We start from the raw sequence: 26,032 nt of genomic DNA on the forward strand, positions 1-26,032 counted from the left end.
ATGGAAAATGAGATTGTTGTTGTAGAAATTAGTTTAATTAGGCTGACAGGGATTCACTGTTCAACTCATGAGGAAGTGGCTAGATGCCGTGAAACGCTTTGCAACTTAAGTGAGATTTTCACCTTTAATTTTAGGTATATCTATTAATGTGTCTTATTTTATCATGTGATACTGCTTTAAATTGACAACACTGACAGAGGTGTGAGGGGGTCAGAACTTACACCAATTACAATCCAACATGAATACATACCATCTTTATAAACAGTGCTGCAGCTGCTTTGAACCTAGTTGGGAGAAAAAAAAATAAACAATATATTTACTAGTGAAAAACTATGCGCAGGCCTCATGTAGTATACACAAAGCGTACTAGATCATATAGCTAAGGTAGATTGAAGGTGATGAGGTTTTTTTAACTGGAGTATATTATTTGATTTTTAAAAGTTACACCCACATAAGAAATACAGTAATCAATATATCAGGGAGACAAGGTCAATGTACAATAATAGAAAGATTAACAGCGCACTCTGAAAGAAGGACATGCTAACACAAATGTGACAGGCCAGATAGAACCAAGATGCATTAAATAAAGCAGAAACAAGCGACTCAATGACATTTAGTAACAACACAGCGCATAGCTTGTAGGTAATACACAGCACATAAATATATCAAAACCCCACACAGGTTAATAGAAGTGAAGTGGGTACCTAAAGGCAACATACAGGCCCACGCAATCAGGAAATATTATGTAGCAGTGGGACGAATATGAACCCACTCAGGTTATGAGTGTAGGTTTCACTTTGGGATGGGGTATTTAACACCAGGTTTTCCTTTAAGTAATCATCTACAACATGTTTAACACACCAACTGTTGAGGATTACTGGTAAATCTAATATGTGGTCACATCAAGATACTCTAAAGGTGGCCATACACGGCACGATATACGTGCCGAATCGACGGATCGGCACGATATAGGTGCTATATCGTGCCGTGTATGGGCACGATATAATACCAGATATTGTGCTGCGCGCTCCTGCGGGATCATAAATCGCATCCCCAGATCTTCCCGCAGGTTCATATGATCTGGGATGCGATGTACGATCCCATTCAGATGGTGGAAGGGGGAGCCGGCATATCGTGCGGTCAGTGGGGACCACGCGATTGTCAGCGGGGACAGCACGATCAGTCTGCCGACGGATCGGCAGTCGCCCTACACGGTGCATCGCACAGTGTATGGCCACCAATAAAGATGCTGATCCAGGTTCCTCCTTTTCAGCGCTCCTCCACGCATTTTCTCCTTCCTCTCACCCTCTTAAGCAACCCATACACAGTGCGATAAATCAGCCGATCTGACAGATTGGTACGATTTGGCTGCTATATCGCACAATGTATTGGCATGATATTGGACAGAGCGCACACCCGTGGGATTGTACATCGTACCCCCAGATCTTACTGCAGGTTCAGTCAATCTGGGGATGCGATGTGCAATCCCATGCAGCGCTATGTGGGTGGGGAGGGGTAGACGACATGGGCGGTCGAGTTGTCGGACACCCTGACGCGTCGCACGGTACATATTGTACCGTGTATGGCCTGTGCATCCATGTTCCTTTTCCTTCCTTTTATACATATTTGGTTTTGGGCAATATTGTGATGTTATCGGTTGAATTCCAGGAGTGTCTTTGTTAACATCATGAGGTATATGTGATGAGTAATTATATGAAATGAGAAGTGTTTGGAAACTGTAGCTGTGTTATGCAGTATCACTCTGGAAGTAACATTACTGACAGATGTGGGAGGGGTCAAAGGTCACTAACTGTAACTCACATTATAAAAAAACAGTTGGTTTAAAAAAAATTTAGAAAAAAAAAAAATTATGGAGTGTGGAGTAGTTGCACAAAGCAACCAATCAGCTTCTGTCACTTAATGAGATGACAGAAGTTGGTTGGTCGTTTAGGCAACTTCTCCACTTTTGCTCTCCAAAGGGTAGATATACTAAAGCTTCTAGAAAATTAAACGTGATTATGTTGCCACAGAACACCTCAATTTGTCTGTTTTAGAAGCTTTAGTAAATCTACCCCCAAGGCTTGATGCATCTCCCCCTGGTGTGTATAGCAAGTATATAAGCTAAATAAGCCTGTTTATTTGTGAGGAGTTATGGGGCCTATTTATATAAAAACTGAAACCCACATTCACCATTAAAGGTTAGTCTGCGCGTAAGCCTGTGAGATAGTCATGCGAATCAATCTGGCCAGAGTCTGTTTGTTAGTTGGCCATCCCCCCTTATGGAATCCTTATAAGATGAAGAGGCAGTCTGATTTCCTGATGGAACTAGTGCGGTCCACGTACATCTTTAGAGCACTGACCACATCCAAAGAGGCCTCACCTGCCGAGAGGTCTGGTGATTGAAAGGCCGGAACCACAATTTTCTCATTAATGTGGAAATGAGAAACCACTTTGGGAATGAAGCCCGGGCGCATTCTAAGAACAGCCCTGTCCTGATGAAAGATTAAAAAGGAGGAGAGACATGAAAGAGCCAATAAATTCGATGCCCTACGGGCAAATGCTATGGCCAGAAGAAACAGTCTTCGCAGTGAGCCACTTGACAGCCACTAATTGCAAGGGTTCGAATGCAGGTTCCTGAAGTGCGTGGAGAACCACTGACAATTCCCACGGAGTCACAAAGGGAGGTTGAATACATAAAACACCCTGCAGGAAGGTGTGAACATATGGTAGAGAAGAAATTCTGCGCTGGAACCAGATGGACAGAGCAGAGACATACACTTTTAGAGATGCTAGGCGGAGTCCAATATCCAATCCAGTCTGAAGAAACGCAAGTATTCTAGAAACTTAAAAATCTGAGGGTCATTGTTTCTAGGGGCACACCACTCGAAATATGTATGCCATACCCGGTAATAAATCTTGGCAGAGGCCGGTTTACAAGCTCTGATCATGGTCTGGATCACAGAGCTAGAAAATCCCTTAGACCTTAGGAGGGATATCTCATGGGCCAAGCCGTTAAAGACAGGTGGGCCAGGTCTGGATGTAGACAGGGACACTGAGGTAACAGGTCTGGTCGTAGAGGAAGTTGAAGAGGAATGTCTTTGGAGAGACTTTAAAAGGAAGGAATACCAATGCAGTCTGGGCCAAGCCAGAGCTACCAACAGGACTGTGCCCCCTTCCTGGTTGAATTTCCGAAGAAATCGAAGAAGGGATATTGGAGGGAAGAGGTACGCCAACTGGAATGTCCACCTCACAGATAATACGTCGACAAAGGCCGCATTGGGATCCCTTGTACTGGCTCCATACACTGGAAGTTTGTGGTTGTGGATATCATGGCCTCAAGACACATTTGGCAGACCCAATTTTTCCACCAGAAGCTGAAAGACTTCTGGATGTAGAGACCACTCTCCTACATGCACGTCGTGACGGCTGAGGAAATCCACTTACCAATTGAGAATTGCGGGGATTAGCACTGCAGAGATGGCTTTTGGTCCATGTGAGAATGCGGGACATTTCTGCCATTGCTGCCAAACTTCGAGTGCCTCCAAGGTGATTGAGGTAGGCCACTGCCGTGGCGTTGTTGAACTGTACTTGTACTGGCCTGCTCTGAAGAATATCCTGACCCAGAGTGAGCTCTGCAGATGGCTCGGAATTCTAGGACGTTGATTGACAAGACCGCCACGGCTGGAGTTCAGCTTCCTGGAAGGAGTGCTGGCCAGCCACCGCACCCCACCAGCGGAGGCTTGCGTCCATGGTTAGGAGTTCCCACTTCAGGATCCAAAAGGGGCATCCCTTGTTCAAGTGGGATGTTTGTAGCCACCAGGCTAGGGACAGGCGAACCTCCGGGGAAAGACTCATCTGAGATCTGAGCAGATGAGGCAGCCAGTTCCACCTGAAGATCAGGTGTTGTAGGGGCCTGGAGTGAAACTGAGCGAACTCCACCATGTCGAAGGTGGACATCATGGATCCCAGGGCCTGCACTGCAGAGTGAATTGACACTTGGCGACTGTGTAGTAGTCCACGCACCTGGTGCTGTAATACAGGGATATTTTCTGTCGTTAGGAAGATTCTCTGAGCCTGAGTGTCGAAAAGGGCTCCCAGATGTACCATTCTTTGAGAAGGTTACAAGGAAGACTTTTTCCAGTTGATAAACCAACCGTGCGTTTGTAGAAAGGCAATGGTTACCTGTAGTTGGCAGTGAAGAATTTCTGGGGAGCTGGCCAACGGAAAAGTCTGATCCCTTTACGATGAAGATAGGCTGCCATAACTGTTAAAAGGCCAAAAGGCAGAGCCTGAAATTGTTAATGTTGCTGTAGTATAGCAAACCGAAGATAGGTACATGTAGGTTAGCGTCCTGAATGTCCAGAGACACCATAAAGTACCCACGCTCTATAGCCAGGATAATAGAGCGGAGGGTTTCCATACGAAACCTGGGAACCCTGAAACTTGTTCAGAGACTTGAGGTTGAGGATAGGCCGATGAGCCCCGTTGGGCTTCAGAACTAAGAAAAAGGGAAGAATAATAGCCCTTCCCTCGCTGTGCAGAGGGGACCGGAATTATTACTCCTGAGAGCAGTAAGGACTGAATAGCCTTTTGGAGCAGCAGGGCCTTGCGTGGGAACGATGGAGGGCCTGTGCAAAAGAACTGCTGGGGAGGGGGGGGGGGGGGGCGCCTCAGGAAGGATAGGGCATATTCGTGGGAGACCACTTCTCTTACCCAGGCATCTGATGCGGTCTTACGCCAGAAGAGGCCCGCCCGGTCAGGCTGAAGGCTTGTCCTCAGATTTGGTAGGTGGACGTCTAGTAGTCCAGGTCTGTTTGGTTCTAGGCTTGGAAGCCTTAGTTGATGCTTGATACCTTGAAAAGGACTGACCTATAGCTTCTCCTTGAAGACGAAAGGATGACATCCGAGGCTTCAAGATGTACAGAGGGCAGGAACGCCGTCTTGGAAGCTGCCAAGGTAGTCACAATTTTGTCCAATTCTGGACCAAACAGATTATCCCCTGAATAAGGCAGAGACGCCAAAGCCTTTTTAGAGTCCGCATCTGCCTTCCATGAGCAGAGCCAAACAATACAGTGGGCTACTACAGAAGTGGCAGGTGCCTTGGAGGCCAGGAGAGCTGTATCCATGGCTGCTTCAACCAAATAGGATGCTGCATCTCTAATGTAAGATATGTAGAACAGCTGTTCCCTCGAAGCATCAGAGGGAAATGTCTCTCTAGGGCCTCTGCCCAACTCTCAATGGCCTTAGACACCCAGGCCGTAGTCCTAGCAGGACAAGTAATAGCTCCTGTAAGAGTATATAGATTGTAGACAAGCTTCCATCCTTCTATCTGTAGTCTCCTTCAAGAAGGCTGCAGTATGGATAGGTAAGGTAGCATATTTGACCAGACATGTCACGTGGGATTCCACTGCTAGGGGAACTTCCCATTTAGTTCAATCAGTAGCGGGAAGAGGGTAAAAGGAACAACCGCTTAGGCAGCTGAAATCTTTTACTGTGCATATTCCATGCCTCACTCATATGATCAGATAGCTGATCCGAGTAAGGAAATTCTGGTAAAATTACCTTTCATCGTTTAAAGGATGGCTGCTTTGCCATAGGAGCAGGTTCTGTCCCTTCTATTTGAAGAATAGATTTTACAGCTCTTAAAAGTGCAGGTATATTTACTTTAGAGAGGGGTTCCTCGTCTCCCGAAGAGAAGTCAGAGTGAGAGAGGTCTGCATCTTCTGTTTCCCCAGAAGTTAAATCAGAATCTGATAGCTGGGTGGACTGGGAAGATAACACATTACGCTTAGTAGGTTTACTAGGTAAGGGTCTCTTCTTTTGCAGCATTTGCTGAAAAGCTATAGCGGTATCCACCGCACTCTGCACTGAAGTAGAGAGTAGGTCTACCCATGGGGGAGGCAAAGGATTTGCAGGGAGTAGCTGCTGTGGCCACCCCGTAGGGGGAACTACCACAGGGACAGTTAGATGGTCCACAACTTTTGCCAGCACCTGTGAAAAAGTATCCCAGGGTGGGTCCTGAGGTGAGGACATCGGGGCTGATGGGCCTGGGGCAGTATAATACGATGCACAAAGACCATCCTGAATGAGGTCCTCAGAAGTTAAGCCTGCTGAGCAGGACTTACAAGACACCAGAGTGGGAGGAGCAGGCTGCTTGTCAGTATTGCTTCTACCAGTCATAGCTGCAAAAATAATGTAACACACAATATGACACAGTGCAATGTGCAAGCCAGCTGTATGTGTAATATGGCATAGTGTAGTGCGCAATATCGATATATAGTATGAGATAGCCCTCACAAATATATGGAGATGTGAGGTACAATGAACCCCCTATACCTTTAGTATGCCAGGGTTATAGTAGAAGAAAGGGAAAGGTATAAGCTGACAGACATATGAAAAAGAAAACAGACAGCAGCGCTAGCATAAGTCGCATACAATGCAGAATATACAATATAACTACAGTGGGCACTAAAATCAACTAACAGACCGCAGTGGCTGGTAGGCTATAGAGCTATATAACCTGGCCCTTGGGAGAGGTATTCAGGGAGACTGGACCCAGCGTTCTCGGAGACCTGAATGCAGAAAATGGCTGCCGTGAGTCTTAGAGGGGGCGGAGGGTGAGGGAGGAGCAGCAAGACTGCAGTGGAATGGCACACTGAGCTGTGGGAGGGGCCGCAGGGAGAGCGCCTTCTCCCCTATGCTGACTTTAACCACTGGGTCCCCTGGCCTTACACATGCCCTGCGCCAGTGTTTGGAATGCCCTGGTGGGTCTAGTGGAGTCCAGAACGAAACGTTGGCCACATCAGCGACTCCGGTCTGTCTCCTAAGACCGCAGGTAAGACTGCGCATACACGTGGGTCCCCAAGAGCGGGGATCCGCCTTACCTGCCCCTTGAGTCCCGACTACAGTCTGGGGTCCGGGGAGCCTCGCTAGCTAGGTGCCCCTCAAAACCCCTCCGAGTGTACATAGCCGAGGGCTGGTGTCACGGCAGCAGTGCAGATGTCCAAAGGACTGTCTCGTGTTGCTGCTCATTAGTAGAATAAATTAAACTAAAATTGGGTTGGGTTGCTTAATTGCAGCCCCATAAAAACGGTGATCCAGCTCCTGTCAAACACCAACAAAACCGAGTTGCTCTCAGGCTGTGGGCGGAGTATAAGGGGAAGGACCGGAGCAACTTGTGATTGAAAAGCTTTACTGTTGGTGTCCGGTCCTCCAAATCCCACCTACACCCCATTGTCTCCCTGTGGAACCCTATGGGGGGAATTCAATTCAGCGCGATGATTAATAGCCACAGGACGGAGCTCCCGCAGCTATTAAATTGAATGCGCTGTGTGCCTTGTCAGGAAGCAGGTAAGTCAGAGAATGCCGGTTCTCACGAATTAACCTGGGTGTTAAGGTGCGGTAACCGGCATTCTCCAACTAAAGTGCCAGGCGTGCGGCTGTTAGCGCTGCGCTAAACCGGCAAACAGCTGCGTGCCTGGCACTTTTGTCGGATTTCTCCTCGCATTCCCAGGGGGGTGCGAGAAGAAATCCTTTGCCCATCCAAACAGAGCGTTGTACTGAATAGCTGCGGGAGCTCTCTCCTGCAGCTATTCTACATCTCACTGAATTGAATTCCCCCCTATGGACTCTGAAGAAGAAATATCAGATTAAGAATGACCGATTGCTTCCTACAATCTAATATGGGAAACTACACTAAATATTCTTTGATTTAAATCGCTTAATAATAAAATGTTGCCCCAGTTTTTTTTCTGTTACATTCATTTGGACCACTCTATTGAAGGCACATCAATTGCCACCCACAGTGTTTGATCTTCTAACAATTCATGTAAACACAGTAGTCTGCAAAATGTACAGTAACCAAAATAAAACATAATACAAATACAGTTTTCATCTTCATTTTCCATTAGATACGTACCAGCTATTATCTTCCATCTATGCAATATTGTAGCATGGATGGTATAATTGGTTAGCATTACTGCCTAACAGTATTGAGGTTGTGGGTTCGATTGCCATTATGGCCCTGTGTGGAGTTTGTATATTCTCCCTGTGTTTGCGTGGGTTACCTTCTGCATGCTCCGGTTTCCTCCCACACTCCAAAAATATAATGGTAGTTTAATTAGTTCCCCCCCCCCCCCCAAAAAAAAAAAATACCCCTAGTGTGTGTGTGTGAGAGCATGTGGTAGGGAATATATATTGTAAGCTACAATGGGGTAGGAAAAGAAGTGTAGCGCTGGTAGACATAAAATTTATTAGATCACAAGGTTAAGCTAAACAATGTATATACACATAAAAAATAGACAATGGGTCTCTCCAACTGTAAATGGATGTTTCAGGAAAACCTGCTAGATTCTCGCTGACTTCCCATCGCAAGGTTAGACGATCCCACCATGACCACCAGTTGGTTAACACTTGGCGACTCCAGCACCAGAGGGACAGGGACTACACTTTTTACTCCAGACCCCATGATGTATACTCCAGACTAGATTATTTTCTGCTCCCACAGGGATTTTTTACATTTGATTAATTCCACTACCATAGGTCTTATTACGTGGTCTGACCACGCCCCCATTTCTCTGACCCTTGAGACTTCATGCCCCTATTCAAAGCAATGTGTGTGGCATCTTAATGAACAAATTCTAGCTGACCCACAATTTTATTCTCAATTGGTTGAGGCAATTAATGATTACTTCTCCTTTAATGAGACACCTGAAGTCTCCGAGGTCAGTGTGGGAGGCTCATAAATGTGTTTTACGGGGGAAACTTGTCCAACTGGGGGCCTGATTCAGACCCGCTCGCAAGCGTGTCGATGTTGGCCCAGTGCGCATGCGCGAGATCCGGATAGCGACGGGCAAGCCGTCACTCCGGGTCTCGTACCAAAGGGGGCGTGCTGTCGATGTTGAGTGACAGCACGACCCCTTTGGTGGGCGTGGCTGCCCAGAAGGAGGCGTTCCCATGGTAACTGTATGTATGGCACTATGATCTATGATTAGCCGCCGTGATGGAACAGGACCAAGTGTATAAACAGTTGGGTCCACTGTCTCACTTTGGGTGAATAATCAGCTGAGTAATCTCCGTTTGGAACTCCCGTGGCAAGCAGCAGAGCTCAGTGGGTTAGCTCAGAGACCAGTAGCCGCGATAACACTGTTTCGGCAGCAAAGTGTCACAGCTCAACTCCTCCAAAGTGCCGTTGGTAATCGAAATACCCGTGGATGTAGTCAGCCGCAGACAATGCGTCTTAGGTTTAGCAGCAAAACTCAAAAGGAGCCCATGCGCCATACATACAGATCACTGAGGGAAGAGTCCCAGGAGACTTAAACGGAGACTGCATTTAAGGAAGCAGTTTCAGGCTGAGGTGAGCCACTGGACCAAAGTGGGAATTACACCACGGCACCCTCAAATTAATCCACACACTCCAACAATCCCCACCTTCACTCCCCTGTGTCACACAGACAGCGCATTACTGGAATATTTTTAATTCAATTATATTGGACATTGCAGACCCTTTTCATCTGCGTGATACATTAATTCTTTTTATTCAGCATTTTTTACTATCTGGACTGATACATGTCAGAAATGTTACATTGAAGAAACATCGCTATCACCCCGTTTGTTTTAGTAGCTTGTATATCGATACATTACACTCATTAGGCTTATTGTCTATTTTTTGTGTGTATATTCATTGTTTAGCTTAACCTTGCGATCTAATAAATATTTTATTTGTCTACCAGCGCTACACTTCTTTTTCTACATTGTAGTTTTCCTTAGTGGGTTGCAGTTTCCACTTAGTGTAGCAGCTCAGTAGTCAATTTAGTCCTCACACAGACTACATTGTGCACCTGTCTTCTATTTACAATGGGGTAGGGACTGATATGAATGGCTGAATGTCATCTGTAAAGCGGTGCGGAATATATGCACACTATATATATGGGATGTAGTCATAATCTCGGCTGTCGAGATGCCTGCGCTCAGAATGTCAACGCCAGAATCCCAACACCAGTGATAATCCCGTTGTCGGCATCCCGCCGGTAAGCAGTGGGTTTAGGCACTAGGGGGTGGGTTAGGTTTAGGCTGCGGGGGGGAGGTTAAATTTAGGCACTGGGGGGAGGATTAAGTTTAGGCAGCGGGGAGAGAGGGCTAGTTATGTACAGGGAGAGGGGGATGGTTAGGATACTGTTGGGATGTCAGTAATGCCAGCGTCGGGATTCTGACCGCCGAGATCCCGAGCTACTGCAACCTGTACCCAACTCCTATAAATAACTAATAATATTGTAAAATAATCATTTTTAATCTAAAAACAGTTTCACTGGTAATACATTTATAATACACTCCATATATAATGCATGTACTATACATTGTCCAAAAAGATCAATATCACAGGACTTACACTGAAGTCAAGTTGCTCTCTCTCTAGAAGTTCAATTTCCGCTGCATATTCTCGAACGATGTTGTATTTGGCCTTAAATGGTAGACCTTTTGAATATAAAGGAAACAGATGGCTGTAGGTGCCACTCTGAAAAACAAATATATTACCAGTCAAAGTCATTGTCGATCTTGAATGCAACACTTGCAAAGTATTTTGCATGGCCGTTTGTGCAGTGTGAAACCAATGGGTGCATACACACGTAAAGATTTTCTGTCCAACCATCCAACTAGTTGATTGGATGAAATGAAAATCTGGTAACATACGAAAGCAAATGACAATCAGCAATTTGCTCCCAAATGCCGGAAAAGGTATGCAGTCGGGGAGCTGGCGGACCTAATCCCAACAGCCGGCTTCCCGACTGCTTTATCTCGGCGAGGGTTAAATGACAGGCGTCTAAATCTAGACGCCTGTCATTTTACCGACGCTGGGAGACCGGCATCCCGATCGAAGTGATGCCGGGGCCGAGCGCGGACAGCTGCGGGGGAGGAGGGTTAGGTTTAGGGCTCCCGGGGGGGGACTTAGGGTTAGGCACCCCCCTGGGAGGTTAGGATTAGGCTAGGGGAAGGGGGGGTTAGGGTTAGGTACCCCTCCCCCGGGGTACTTAGGTTTAGGCGGCGGGGAAGGGTGGGTTAGGTTTAGGCACTTGGGGGGGGAGGTTAGGGTTAGGGGGTAAGAAATAGGTTAGTAAGTACTTACCGTCGACGATCGGGATTTCCACCTCTGCCGGGATGCTGCTGTCGGGATTCCAACCGCTGGGCAGGGGTCTGGCGGTAAATCATACAGATTCCGCCGGAAAATGGACAAAAACTGTTGTTTGAACAAATTGTTTTGATCAAACATTTAACAAACTTGTCTGACCGACCATTTTTATCTGTTTTCTGGTATTTAGGAGCAAATTGCTGATCATCAGTTACTCCCATACCTTACCAGATTTTCATTCCAACCAATCAACTACAGAAAATCTTTACGTGTGTACCCAGCCATAGATGTGCGTTTCTTGTAGAATTATAATCATACTACAGAACATGATCTAGATCAAGTGTTATCAAGACTGCTGACAATGTGGACAGCTGGATTTTTATTTCCACTTCCCTTTCCTAAAATATGGTCTATTGGCATTTCATTAGATTTTATTGGTTTCAAAAAGTGGAAAAATGGCCAGTTACATCATTTATACATATTCAAGCATTTACATCCCCAAACCAGCAATTTCAAAGGGTGTGCAGACTTTTTATATTAGGCTTCAAGGTTACATATGGGTAACTGAAATTTAGGGTGTGAAAAAACGAATGTCTACAAAATACCATTCCTAAATGTTCCCATTCTTCCGAGAACGTTTAAATATTGCCATGACTGCAAAATACACAAACAGATGAAAATCAATAAATAGAAACAAATAATATCCACATACTTATTAGTATCCCGCCAAAATATATTTAGAGCTCACTCCTATTAGGTACAAATTTGCAAATGCGTGTTTGCTTCATGAAACTCACATCGCATGACTGTGCGCACCCGAGACACGCAAGAGAAGTCGAGACAAAATGCGACCTGGGAGAAGCGCATGAAAAAGTCAGGAAACCATCCCGAGCCCAAAAAAGTGAGATTACAGGACCCCCTTTTCATCACTCTTTGAGAGCGTGCCCAGCACTTACGCTGCCCCCAAGCTCTCCCCTCTGTGAATAGATGACGTCCGCATGCGCATGGCATCTATTCACCAGTGTATATCACTGCACCACAATTTTTCCCAACCGCAGGACACTGCGGTCCGCGGGTGGGGACGGCACCCAGCATGCTGTTTTAGCGTGGCGACGCCATAAAGGGCAGAGTACATTCTGCCCATTTGAAATCTGGCAGGACGCGGCGCCCCACTAAAACAGCCCCGCAGAAACGCTACACCTCCACATACCTGTCCCATATAATTTACACTTCCACATACCTGTCCTACATCATTTAACCCATTATTAAGGTTTTTAGAGAAATTCACCTCAAATTGACACGTCTTTATTGGCCAAATTATCTTCAAGTGCATGATTAGTCATTGGGAGGGGTGTACAAGAGGTTCTGTACTGCATCCTGACATTTTTTACCTTAGAATAAAGATTTTCCCTACTTTGGGGTGCGCAGAAAACCCCCCCGCAAATTTCCTCTGCAATCAGATTCCAAAGCATTTATTTTTCAAATGTAATTCCCAGTGTGAGTTCGACATGAGAATGGCTTGCAGGACCCAACTTGCGCCTAATTGGAATGAGCCCTTAGAGCAGGGATGGGGAACCTCAGGCCCGGGGGCCGTATTAGGCCCCCAGAATAAATTGGTCTGGCCCTCAGAGCTTTTTTCCGCGAGCCTCATCTGCTTAGCAGGATGCCTAGAATGGCGCCCTGCAGCCAGAATTTATGGAGCAGTGCCGCCTGAAGCGTCCTTAGGATGCTTCAAACAGTCACACAGCTGTGCTTACATCTCTCCGGAGCATCATCAGGATGCTCCAGGCACTGCAGTAATCTCCGGCAATTGTTGCCCCGCCCCTATGTGACATCACAGAGGGGGAGTGGCCTGCACCAGGCCAGCGAATAGTGTTATATATATCAAAATGGCCCTCGGCAGAAGAAAGGTTCCCCACCCCTGCCTTAGAGTATAAGACAGTGTAAAGTTTGCTTAACGGGTACTGGGGCCAGGTGAGTAAATGCTGGAATGAAACAAGCGTAGAAATGATTGTACTTGCCATACAACCTAACGTCTTTTTGTTTAATCTTTGTTTACAGTGTACCAAAAATATCAAAATTAACCCGATGGCAGGGGTTTAAAGAGATTTTATTTTTTACATTAAGAAATAAGCTGCATACACAGACAAACGATTTAGTAAATGAACGATTTTGGTAAACTATTTTCGTTCATTTTTTCAAGGGAAAAATGAACGAAATTCCTTTACTAAAATCGTTCATTTACTAAATGTAATGAACAAATTTTTTTGAACTACAAATGGTTTTTGCATATTCCCTTACTGAAAATCGTTGTGTTGGTCAGTCAGGCTGAACTACAAACGTGAATCGCGCATGACCAATAATCGTTCATCGTTTTAACTCAGAAAGTGAGCAATTTTTACAACGACTGAACAACATCGTTATCGATAATCGTTCAAAAAATCGTTGTGTGTATGCACCTATAAGCATTAAATCCATATTTTGTAAGTTAGCATGAAAGGCTAAACCCTATCCAAAGAATAAGTATCCACAGAACAAAAGAAGAAATATACACAGTAGAAACGGAGGGACAGGGTAATTAAGCACACAAACTAAGAAAAATATTGGCACTTTGTGTTCTGCTCTCCGACCTCGGGTGGTGTCTTGGTATAGGGATTGATATTCTTTAAGCCTGCAGCAGACGCAGTGGGTTGTATTGTGCAGAGCACAGTGGGATTACAATTTATGTACTGCATCAGACCAGAATTCTATTTACTTACATTTGTAGTAAAGAATACAAACATTAACTCTAGTAATTCTTACAGCATTAATGAATAATCATATTATAACATGAACTAAGACCGTGTGACTAGTACAGGCTCAGTAAAGATTTGCAGGGAGGCACCACTCCCTCCCTGATAACTGTAGAAGTAGGGTCTGTGGTGCACAGTTATCTTGCAGATATATGCTGGAGAAGTGGAGCTTTCCAAATTGCTGAGGAATAAGTGACTAGAGATAGATGCGAGAACACAGTAAAGAGATATAGGGAAGGGGGGATGGTGACAGACAGATAAGGAATAGCACAAAGGAGAGGGACGCAGAGAGGAGGGGGAAAAAGGAGGAAAGACATGGAAAGGGGAGGGGGTTCGAGGTAGGGGAAAAAAAACCAGCAATGCCTGGTCCATAATTCTAGTTATGTTACGAAAGAGGAAAAACATGACAAGTTCCTTCTGGCTTTTCTTGTTAAGACATGATAAAAATATTTAGTTAGTCTTCTCAATGTATGGAGGGACAGAGGAAAAGGAATTGCTGCACTTATATTAAATCCTTTCCGCATAGTCCATTTTTTTGCACTGAAAGCCACAGAATCAAATTTGGGATATTACAGGAGAACCTGCTGGAGAAATCTATGTGGACTTGCACATTTGAAGCAATTTATTTATATTATTCAACAGTGTAATACATAGCTTTTGCTACATAAAATTATTCACAAATTTGGCATTACTTGCTCAGTAACCCAATGATCAGTAAAAGTTGTCTTGCACAGCACAAGTGTGAACATTTAAAGATTTCATAGTAGAGGTAATAAAACGACCCTGCATATCAGAAAATTATTGTGTACCTGTACTTATTTCTTTCTGAATAACTTAATAAAAAAAATGTACTTACCAAGTAACCAATCCTATGATGGAAGCCTTTGAGATGTTTTATAATAAAATAGATAGGTCCACTCATTTTGCACAAACTGCATGTGAAAGCATTTGCACGGTTACCTTGTGGATACATCTGTATTATATATTGTAAGCCTAAAAAAAACAAAATAAGACCATCACTTTTCCTGTCCGTTCTCAAAGCACACACCAAACTATTACGGTCTAAAACTGTTAAAAGAATGCAGAGCCGGCCCTATCCAAATTAGTGCCCTGGCAAGATTTTGGTGGTGCCCGCCATGGGATCACAGATCACAGCACAGTATCCCTCACACAGCAACCCTGTTCCCAGCACAGCACCCCTCACAGCACCTGAGCTAACAACTAGCCGTCGTCCAGGTGCCTTTCCCAGCACCTGAGCTAACAACTAGCTGTCGTCCAGGTGCCTTTCCCAGCACCTGAGCTAAAAACTAGCTGTCGTCCAGGTGCCCAGTCCCCGCAAACTGCCACGGGCTGTTCCGCCACAGCCTGCTCACTGTGTGCTTCTGCCAGGCCCGATCGGAGCTGTCAGCTGAGCTCCGATCATTGACGCTGCACAGTGACAGTAGCAGATGCCATAGTCTCTGCCCAGCTAGCAGCAGGTGCCCTGGCTGTGCCTGCCCCAAACCTCTGCCGGTCCTAGACGGCCTTGGGTGCCCCTAGGCATTTGCTTAGTTTGTCTATGCCTAGGGCCAGCTCTTAATGAATGCAATGAAAAGCACATCACTTCTCAGGAATAGCCAGCAAAATGTTTTGGTGCAGTCACTGACACCTTATGAATATTAGAACACCAAAAGCAGTGCCATCAGAGCAGCATTATATGTTGTTCAAATGGAGCTGTCTAACAACAAGAACAAAGTAGAAGTGCCAGGATGTAAGTGAGACAGGGTTTCAAGTTTTGTGTGGTATTAAAAAAATGACATTGCATATTGAAGTGCAAGATTATAGAAATAAAAAGAAATGGAGGAAAGGGTACAGTTTTAGGGTGGGGTAAACTTCTTTTTCAGAAAAGAGTAGTGTGCGCTTAGAGCGGTTATGCAATTTACATGCGTTGGAAAAGTGCATTTCTAGGTGCACTTTGCCCAGTGTAATCCTTAAAAAGGAAAGCAAAATGTCACATGCAACAAACCCTGTTCTGTGGTACCCTCACTCATGATTTGAGACATAAAAGAGGCTAAACTGCACAGCATTTTTGGGAAAAGAGGGTGGTGCTAACCCAAAAGCAGGTCAGACTTTTATATGATACTTATACTTTGGCATAGTGAGCTTGTTCAGGTTATTTCCTCTCTGAAAACCTAAGCGCATACCCTTAGGATCCATGTGCAGTTGTAGCATACTTCAAAAGGAATTTCATAGGGAAAAGCTATCCAGTTGAAAAATAAATGTAGATGTAATTATATATATATATATATATATATATATATATATATTATATATACACATATACACACACACACATATACATACACATATACACACACATTCAGGTGCATAAATATTGGGACATTGACAGAATTTTCATATTTTGGCCACTATTCACCACCACATTGGCTTTGAAATGAAACAAACAAGATGTGCTTTAACTGTAGACTTTCAGATTTAATTTGAGGGTAATTACATCAAATCAGGTGAACGGTGTAGGAATTACAACGGTTTCTATATGTGCCTCCCACTTTTTAAAGGGCCAAAAGTAATGGGACTATCAACTGAAAGGTTTTTCATGGACAGGGGTGGGCTATTCCCTCGTTATTTCATTATCAATTAAGCAGGTAAAATGTCTGGAGTTGATTCTAGGTGTGACATTTGCATTTGGAATCAGTTGCTGTCGACTCTCAATATGAGATCCAAAGAGCTGTCACTATCAGTGAAGCAAGCCATCGTTAGGCTGGAAAATCAAAACAAACCCATGAGAGAGATAGCAAAAACATTAGGTGTGGTCAAATCAACTGTTTGGAACATTCTTAAAAAGAAAGAACGCACCGGAGAGCTCAGCAACACCAAAAGACCTGGGAGACCACGAAACACAACTGTGGTGGATGACAGAAGAATTATTTCCCTGGTGAAGAAAAACCCCTTCACAACAGTTGGCCAAATCAAGAACACTCTCCACGAGGTAGATGTATATGTGTCAAAGTCAACAATCAAGAGAAGACTTCACAAGAGTGAATATAGAGGGTTCACCACAAGATGTAAACCATTGGTGAGCCACAAAAACAGGAAGACCAGATTAGAGTTTGCCAAACAACATCTAAAAAAGCCATTACAGTTCTGGAACAACATCCTATGGACAGATGAGACAAAGATCAAATTGTACCAGAGTGATGGGAAGAGAAGAGTATGGAGAAGGAAAGGAACTGCTCATGATCCAAAACATACCACCTCATCAGTGAAGCATGGTGGTGGTAGTGTCATGGCGTAGGCATGTATGGCTGCCAATAGAACTGGTTCCCTTGTATTTATTGATGATGTGACTGCTGACAAAAGCAGCAGAATGAATTCTGAAGTATTTCGGGCAATATTATATGCTCATATTCAGTCAAATGCTTCAGAACTCATTGGACGGCGCTTCACAGTGCAGATGGAAAATGACCCGAAGCATACTGCAAAAGCAACCAAAGAGTTTTTTAAGGCTAAAAAGTGGAATGTTATGCAATGGCCAAGTCAATCCCCTGACCTGAATCCAATTGAGCATGCATTTCACTTGAAGACAAAACTGAAGGCAAAATGCCCCAAGAACAAGCAGGAACTGAAGACATTTGCAGTAGAGGCCTGGTAGAGCATCACCAGGGATGAAACCCAGCGTCTGGTGATGTCTATGCATTCCAGACTTCAGGCTGTAATTGCCTGCAAAGGATTTGCAACAAAGTATTAAAAAGTGAAAGTTAGATTTAGGATTGTTTAGTTTGTCCCATTACTTTTGGCCCCTTAAAAAGTGGGAGGCACATATAGAAACCGTTGTAATTCCTACACCGTTCACCTGATTTAGATGTAATTACCCTCAAATTAAATCTGAAAGTCAGCAGTTAAAGCACATCTTGTTTGTTTCATTTCAAAGCCATTGTGGTGGTGAATAGAGGCCAAAATATGAAAATTCTGTCAATGTCCCAATATTTATGCACCTGACTGTATGTGTGTGTGTATATATATATATATATATATATATATATATATATCCCCTCCCCAAGATGCTCATAATATTTGGTATTGTTTTCCTTGATGTGCTTTGGGAGGAGTAACCACTGGTTACTAATTATCCACTTAGCACTGTGATAAAGTGAGATGTTTATCCCATCCTAGAAAACAGCTGGTTGTCATTATACAACTTACCAATAAGGGGTTCGTTTCGCTTAGGGTTTGTAATATAATCTTGCAAGTATCTGTAAAAAGGTCCCTTATATCTTGAACCTAAAAGAACATAGTTTATGCTTAAAATCATGTTAACTACTAAGTAAAATGAAACATGTTGAGCATTTCATTAAATTAATCACAAATATTAAGCACAGAGTAAACAATGAATCCCACTTATTGGTATATACTGAATGGAAAATCCATCACTATCAAAATCCCTGCATTATGCAGAGCACAATGAAAATATAATTCAATGGGTGCTGTTGTGATCATTTAGGAACACTATCATAGCTATAAATATGTTCAACCATAAGGGTGTGTTGATCCTGACCATGATGTGACGTTGGAATGGTGGCACTTTACCATAACCAAAATCACCAATTTTACATTGCAATCCACAGAGGTGTGCAGGAAAATTGGTGATGGTAGTGAACTGTAATCTACTGCAATGTGTGCAGCGGAACATCTTGGCACACATGGAGTACAACATAATACACCTGAAAGTGTAAAAAACTGCTTTCTATGACATTAAATGCTTTACAAAGAAGCCTAGTCATTAATACATTTTTAAGTAGTTGCATACATACCTTTGAAAGAATCTTCTGCCTTCAAGAGTAATTTCAAGCCAAAAACAAAACAAAGTTAATACATTAAATAGTATATTATATATACACAGTGCAAACAAATAATAAAACATGATTAGTGTTACCAACACTGGCACATTTTCAACGAATAGCAGTGCAACTTTAGCAGAAACATTTTTTTTAATAAGGAATAAAGTGTACAATAAAAAAAATAAATAAATAATATGCTTATATGAAAATCAGTTTTGGATGCTCATTCTCAAGGCAGATATGAGGAGCAGCAGGTAAGTGGTTCCATAAACTGTGCCAAAAGTGTGTAGTAGCGTGCCCATATTGTATATTATAGTATTACAGGTTGAGTCTCCCATATCCAAAATGCTTGGGACCAGGGGTATTTTGGATAATGGAATATTCCGTATTTTGGAATATTTACATATCATAAATGAAATATCTTGGGAATGGGACCCAAATATACACACAGAATGCATTTGTGTGTTATATACACACACACACACACAGCATGAAAGTAATTTTATACAATATTTATAATAATTTTGTGACTCAAACTAAGTTTGTGTACATGCATAAAATTCAGTTACCAAAACATTTTTTGTCACATATTATCCGCATTCAATCACTCGTAAATGACAGACCACCACCAAGAAGGAAAAAAAGAAATGTTCCCAGATTAACATATTTAATTTATTTTTGGTATAAAAGTATTATTGGATATGGATTGCTCATCATATCACTTTGCGTACTTTGGTGAATCTCAAACAGCAGTCTTCTGCATCGTTTTATGAAATTCATCCCCTCCACCTGCAGTACAAGCAGGACATTCTGAAGACTTGCTGCTCCCCAGTGTTTAGGGGCATGCCACATTACACTTTATTTTTTGACCAACACTTTAAACCGTTTGTACGGTATACAGTCGAGAGCTTGACCACACATAGTATTAAAATGAAAAAAATATATATAATACAAATATATACAATATGTTACAATTAAAAAAACGGTGTTAATTTATTGCATTATGGATTGATCTTTAAAAATCTGGTAAACAACATGTATATAACATTACCATTTTACGCTTTGCATACACACGAGGGGTGTGCAATAAGTTTCTGGATGTGCGGTGGATAGGTAGAGAAGACACAATCTGACTGTCTGGTTGGGAAATCGCCAAAGCCCCCTGCATCTCATAACAACCTATGCCATATCACCACAGTCCCCTGAATCTTATAACAACCTATGCCATATCACCACAGTCCCTTGCATCTCATAACAACCTATGCCATATCACCACAGTCCCCTGCATCTTATAACAACCTATGCCATATCGCCACAGTCCCCTGCATCTTATAACAACCTATGCCATATCACCACAGTCCCCTGAATCTTATAACAACCTATGCCATATCACCACAGTCCCCTGAATCTTATAACAACCTATGCCATATCACCACAGTCACCTGCATCTTATAACAACCTATGCCATATCGCCACAGTACCCTGCATCTCACCACCCACTGTCACCACAAACCCCACTGCTGCTGCCCTGCTGCTGAATCATTCAATGTAAAATCTCCCATCTTTTTCAATTAAACTATTTACTAATTGCGGCTTGTTTATTCCAGTTTATTTAAAGCATCTTAACAAAACACCATGAAATTTCCACCCGAAAAAAAAAGCCAAAATAATTACTTTATTTGCTTTACATTTTGAGTTACAGCAAAAATGCTGAAACGTCCATGCTAATTATTTTTTTTGTAGTACTAAAAAAAAATGGGAAACCTAATGTTGATTTAATCTAGTGTTTTTATTTCTGTTCCAAAAGCTTGCATTTTTGCTGTAACTCGAAACGTAAGGAAGATAAAGTAATTTGGTTTGGATTTTTGGAGTTGAATGGAAAAAGTTACTTTACGGGTCCAAATTTCATGGGGATTCCTTAATAAACACCTGTGATAGTTCAAATGAACTGAAATAAATAAGTGTATAGTATAACTGCAGCAAGAGTCCTTATAGCTTCTATTTTAGTGTTAGCAAGGATCGTCGGCAGCACAGTATTACTGTAGTAGTTTAATGTGCTGCACTTAAGAACGGTGACTAGAAAAGAATATATTTGAGAATCAGGCAACACCAGCACTTCACTTGTGGCTCTAGGAGCATGGACAGAGATGGACAATAACAGAGCTTCTTGTAGCACCTATTTCTGAACTTCGATACACTTTTATATTAATGGAGACTGAGAGGAGATGGTAAAGGAGAATAGGAAAAAAAAAAGTTGAAATAATGCAAATAAGCTTTTTATTTGTATTAATATTTCATTCATTTTCTTCTTTGGTATATTGTGAATCAAAAAAAAAAAAAAAGAAACATTTTGAAAAATAAAATTATCAACAAATTCATTCTAGCCAAAAAATGCATATTCAGATGTAGCAGACTGCACTACATCTCTCCCAAACACACTGCAAGACAGGTGGCAGCAGTCTACAGCCATATGACACCCTAATGAGAGGCCTCAAAATGCATTATTCAAATAGGGTATAGCACTGCATTAACTTCACCTTACCTTACAAAAGTATGCCCTTTTCTTTGAATAGGACGGTATTTCATTGGTAAAACTCATTTTAAATATTCAGTCCTATTGAACAAAACAGAAAAATAAAATTGAACATGCAAAAGCATGAAAGAGGTCATCAGAAGCACTCATAACATTCCAAACGTGTGCAAGTTGGTCTGAAACAAGTGAAGAACGATCAATCAACAGGTGAGTAAATTATGGCTACTTGGGGAAAATATTAACACAATATAAATGTTGTAGAAGTGATGACCATTCGATGTCAAAATACAGCTGAACTCAGCTGTTCAACATTGCTAATGGCCACTGTACACTACTGCACCGCAAACATGGTATTTTGCGCATTCAAGAACCATCGCAATGTTTTTCCATTTAATTCTTTTGATGCAACGATTATCACATCAAATGTTTTGATGGTGGTAGCCTAGCTATCATTTGATGGCGGCTTCCGGTGCCCACTTGTGTGCAGTCTGATGTCACACATGATACGCTTATGGTGCATACACACGAGAAACAAAAAGAGAATAAAGAATTCCTATAATGGTGTACACACAGAAGGAAAAATACACATGTATTATCTTAATCTGTCAGTTCCATATTATACTGTGACTCACATTAATATTAGTACCAAGGACTTGGGGCATATAGTAACTATTAGCCCTAGGGTGATATAAAGTGAGTAATGTAGCGGTTATGACATATTGATAGGTTACACATAACTGTACCCTTGAATGAAAAATAATAAAATGTAGTTTTTATTTTAATCCCTAAAATTATAAAATCAGCGAAATATTTGTTTTTATTGTTACAAATATATATATTATTGTAAAAACATTTAGAATTTTAATGAAAAGTGTTCAATAAATAATTACCACCTCAGATACACTTGTTGTCTGTGTATTATTGTGTGTTTATTCTTTATTATATTATTACCTATATTGTCAATGGTGTCAGGTGTCTTGAGACTTTAAGACCTAGGGCCATATTCAATTTGAGGCGAAAAGTCAGAGGTCGTACTTTTTGCCATCAGATAAGTTTTTTTCAGGGATAAAGTATTGGGTGCGTGCCCGCTTATCCCAGTATTCAATTAGGATGCGTCGAAAATGGGACCCGGCGGAAAGGTAAGTATCGAAAAGTCCTGTCAGTTTTTGGGGAAATCATGCTGTCACCCCCCCCAAAAGATGTTCTGACATGGGGGATCACTATGGGTACCCCCCGATTTGGCTTGCTGAAGCTACTCTGGGTTTTTAATAGCCGCGCCAGGAGCATAAATGCGGATTTTTAAGAAGTGGTGACGAATAGCACTTAGGGCTTTTTTAAAAAAAAAACCAACAACAACTAGTCCTATCAAATTTGGGGTACATGAAAATGGGTGCAAGCATATTTTTAAGTCCCAAAAGTCATTTTTAAAAAATCTTCAAAAATCCAACTGCCGCTATCACCCGCATATTAGAAAACACCTGCCCCCCCCCCCCCCCCCCGAGTCAATTTTGCTATTTTTAAAGTTTGTCCCCCAACATTTTTATTCCACCCCACAAAATGCAAGTATCTTTTTTGGGGTGTCCTAAGGATTTTTTTTTCTTCTTACACAATTACATTAAGTGGGCATTCCAAAGGCCACAGGCTATTTTGTTTTATTCTGCACCCCTAAACCCCAATTCTGCACTTTTTTCGCCACCTAAACAGTGGTGAAAACTTATCCCCATTTTTCAACAAAGACTTTTCCCACCTGCGAAAAGTCTTTGAAATTGAATATGGGGATAAATGATAAATGAAACTGGGGAAAATGACGTCATTGGCGATAAATTATCGCCAATGACGTCATAAATTATAGCCGATAATGGACTTTTCGCCCCATATTGAATATGGCCCCTAGTTGCATAAATAAATGTCAATCCAATTGATCCCATTCATATCACCAGTGAGCATGTAACTCAGGGCCTGATTCAGAGCCTCTCGTAAGCGGCCGCTCGTTCGCTCTGAGCGATGTTCGCACAACTGCGCATGCGTATGGGTTGTAATACGCATGCGCGAACTAGTTATTGCAGTCAGAAATTGTGTGCTTGCAAAATAACTAATGCCTGCTAATTTGAGTGACAGAATGAGGCGTTTGTGGGTGGTAACAGGGGAAGGTGCTTGAAAACGGGGAGTGGAGATCCGAACGCAGGCGTGCCAAAAGGTCAAAACGGGCGTTTTAAGGGTGTGCATAATTATCAAAGCAGCTTCATCGACCACGTCACTTGGTTGTTTCTTAGCCTGAACTGGTCGCATGATTGCGGTAGGAAAATCCAACCACAAGCACTGCGAGCAGTTCAGATGCCTTTCGATGTACTCGATAAATCAAATAGCAGAGATGACGTAGGATGCAAGCAGCCAGGGGGCGTCTTTACAAAATAGCGAGCGCATATTTCGTTCGCTCGCTCAGACATAGATGCGTCAACCACGGCCCGCAAAGAGCGAGCGCTCAATTTAAATAGCCGGCCCCTCTTTCTAAACGAGCGAGCGCAAATAGCGTCCGGCTCTGAATCAGGCCCTCAATGAGGAACTCATGTGACAGACACAGATTATGTTGAAATAAATGTCTGTTATTATGACAGTTCCTTAGTTGTAGTCCACAATCACCCGTGACACATCATCCTTAAAAGTATGCAATTTTTTAAATAATTTATCATGATGATACTGTAATTACAAAAAAGAAAAGGAAGGTCACTGCACTAGTTTGTGGTTTAAATACATACATTTTATAAAGAACCCCATATGCTCCTATTTAACAATATATCCAAATTATAATATTATATTCATGTTGGGGGTACAGCCTGATAACAACAGTATGTACATCAAAAGAGAAAAAAAGGTTGTCTTATTCCAGGCGCACAAGTTAAAACATAACTTTTAATTCATATACAATAAACATATATTACACAGAAATGAACAGCAAAGTATTTAAAAAGAAACAAGATGTTTCAAGACTATAGACAAACATATATTGAGTTGACTTGACAAATGAAAAGGTATTAATAATAAAATGTAATGTCCCGCTGTGTGATTTATATAATAGCAATTCAACTATTCACAAATGAACTGTGAGGGAGAATGCAAGTACAGTTCTATGTATTTCTCAAATATTGCAACAATAATATAATTTTCCAAACTCCCAGTTAAATCCACATCTTGGTAACAAAAGTGCAAGGTGGTTTTATTGAAATGGCTAACTATGCTAGCTGTGGGTACTATAATCTTCCTAAAAGGACTGATTTGTTATTCTATCTATAACTGATTGAATCTATATAAGTTCAGTCTACTAAATATGGATATATAATCTCAATTATCACAGTATCATGATGTTATTCCCCCACCGCCCGTCGGGACATGCCCCCTGGCCGCCAGGACCTGCGGGCAGATACAGATGATGGCCGTTCAGTGTGTATGAATGACCATCACCTGCAGATATATCTGTGTAGTGTGTACGCACCTTTAGGAATTCCACCAAATCCCAAATGTTATTCCGTATACAATTTTTGTTAACTGTTTTTTTTTTAAACCAATTAACACAGTTCAGGAATTATAGCAAATCCCAGTTATATTCAATATTAATTGGTAGACAGACGTGTGTCAATTGTGTATATGTACAACAATTGAAAAGTGCGACAACTAAATAGCGCCTCTATATATTCTTTATAATTGGTATCTGATCGTCCTGCATGTGTTGGATGATAGTGAACGAGCATCCAACACATGCATTAACCCCCTAACGAATATAACAACCCGCGATTAACAATTGCGGGTCCCTATAGTAAACAGACTAACCTGGTCGATATTGAGTAGGTTGGCCTGCAGGCACGGACGATGGTCGATAACGACCATCCATGCCCGCGTATCGACCATCGTTTGCAATGGGCAGAAACGGTCAGATTTTAACAATAACGATAGGATCATTATCATTAAAATCTGACAGGTTATCTGACTGTGTGTACGCTGCATTACACCTATTGGTGTAAGACTCATATACATAATTTACTAAGAAAATCCTATAATGGGTAACAAACTGGTCCAATTTTTCAGAGTAAAACATACATTCCACTACAGATCTAATGTGTAAAGGGTGTAAGGACATTATGCATAAAATCTGCGCATCTTTTGAAATTCAAGACACTATGCGCATTAGTACATATGGAGCTGGGATCCTGGGCAGGAAAACGCCGTCTATAGTGTAGCTGCAGCTATAAGGCCATTCACTCTGTAATCTGAACGTAACATAATGATACGTCATTCCCTGCACCATGTACTGGCTACAACGCGCCTGGCGGAGGCAGCGGAGAGTGCAGGGCCTCTCCCACGTGTCACGGACAGCAAGCAGCGCCCCGTACACGATATAATAGACTCACGGTTAGCGGGTGTGATGCAGACGGGCCGATTCCAGACTCAGGAGCAGGAAGAGCGTTGCTCACATCTCCCAAGCGCAGCCAGGAAGCCCGGCGCCACCATTACACGTCACTTCCGGTGCACGTACCGGTGACCCGCCTCTCATCTGTCAGGGGTGTCATATATCACATGCAGTCAGTTGAGGTACTGTGGTACCGTATGATGCAGATCTCAGTGTACGAAAGAGAAACAGAAAGTGAATTTATCTTTCAATTCAAAATTGCAGCATAGTATTCCTTCCACCATCACATACTCCTAACTAGCCATGGTGAAGTTACCCATGGGATCCACATTGATCAGCGGA

General features: G+C 42.5%; 1 protein-coding gene across 1 annotated transcript in view; it reads right to left on the minus strand.

The window, feature by feature from the left end:
- Positions 1–25,778, minus strand: part of LOC148519650 (uncharacterized) — a 65,593-nt gene extending 39,815 nt beyond the window's left edge. The window contains exons 1-7 of the mRNA XM_088476304.1: positions 25,692–25,778; positions 21,298–21,369; positions 18,729–18,747; positions 18,121–18,198; positions 14,774–14,910; positions 10,388–10,513; positions 251–284 (exon numbers count right to left, since the gene is read on the minus strand). Of these exons, the coding sequence (XP_088332430.1) occupies positions 251–284; positions 10,388–10,513; positions 14,774–14,910; positions 18,121–18,198; positions 18,729–18,747; positions 21,298–21,354 (451 nt within the window). The 5' untranslated portion in view covers positions 21,355–21,369; positions 25,692–25,778. The remainder of the gene's footprint in view (positions 1–250; positions 285–10,387; positions 10,514–14,773; positions 14,911–18,120; positions 18,199–18,728; positions 18,748–21,297; positions 21,370–25,691) is intronic.
- Positions 25,779–26,032: the final 254 nt, after the last annotated feature.

The sequence above is a fragment of the Taudactylus pleione genome, unplaced genomic scaffold, assembly GCF_031769625.1.
Source record: "Taudactylus pleione unplaced genomic scaffold, aTauple2 ptg000186l, whole genome shotgun sequence".
NCBI classification, from domain to species: Eukaryota; Metazoa; Chordata; class Amphibia; order Anura; family Myobatrachidae; genus Taudactylus; species Taudactylus pleione.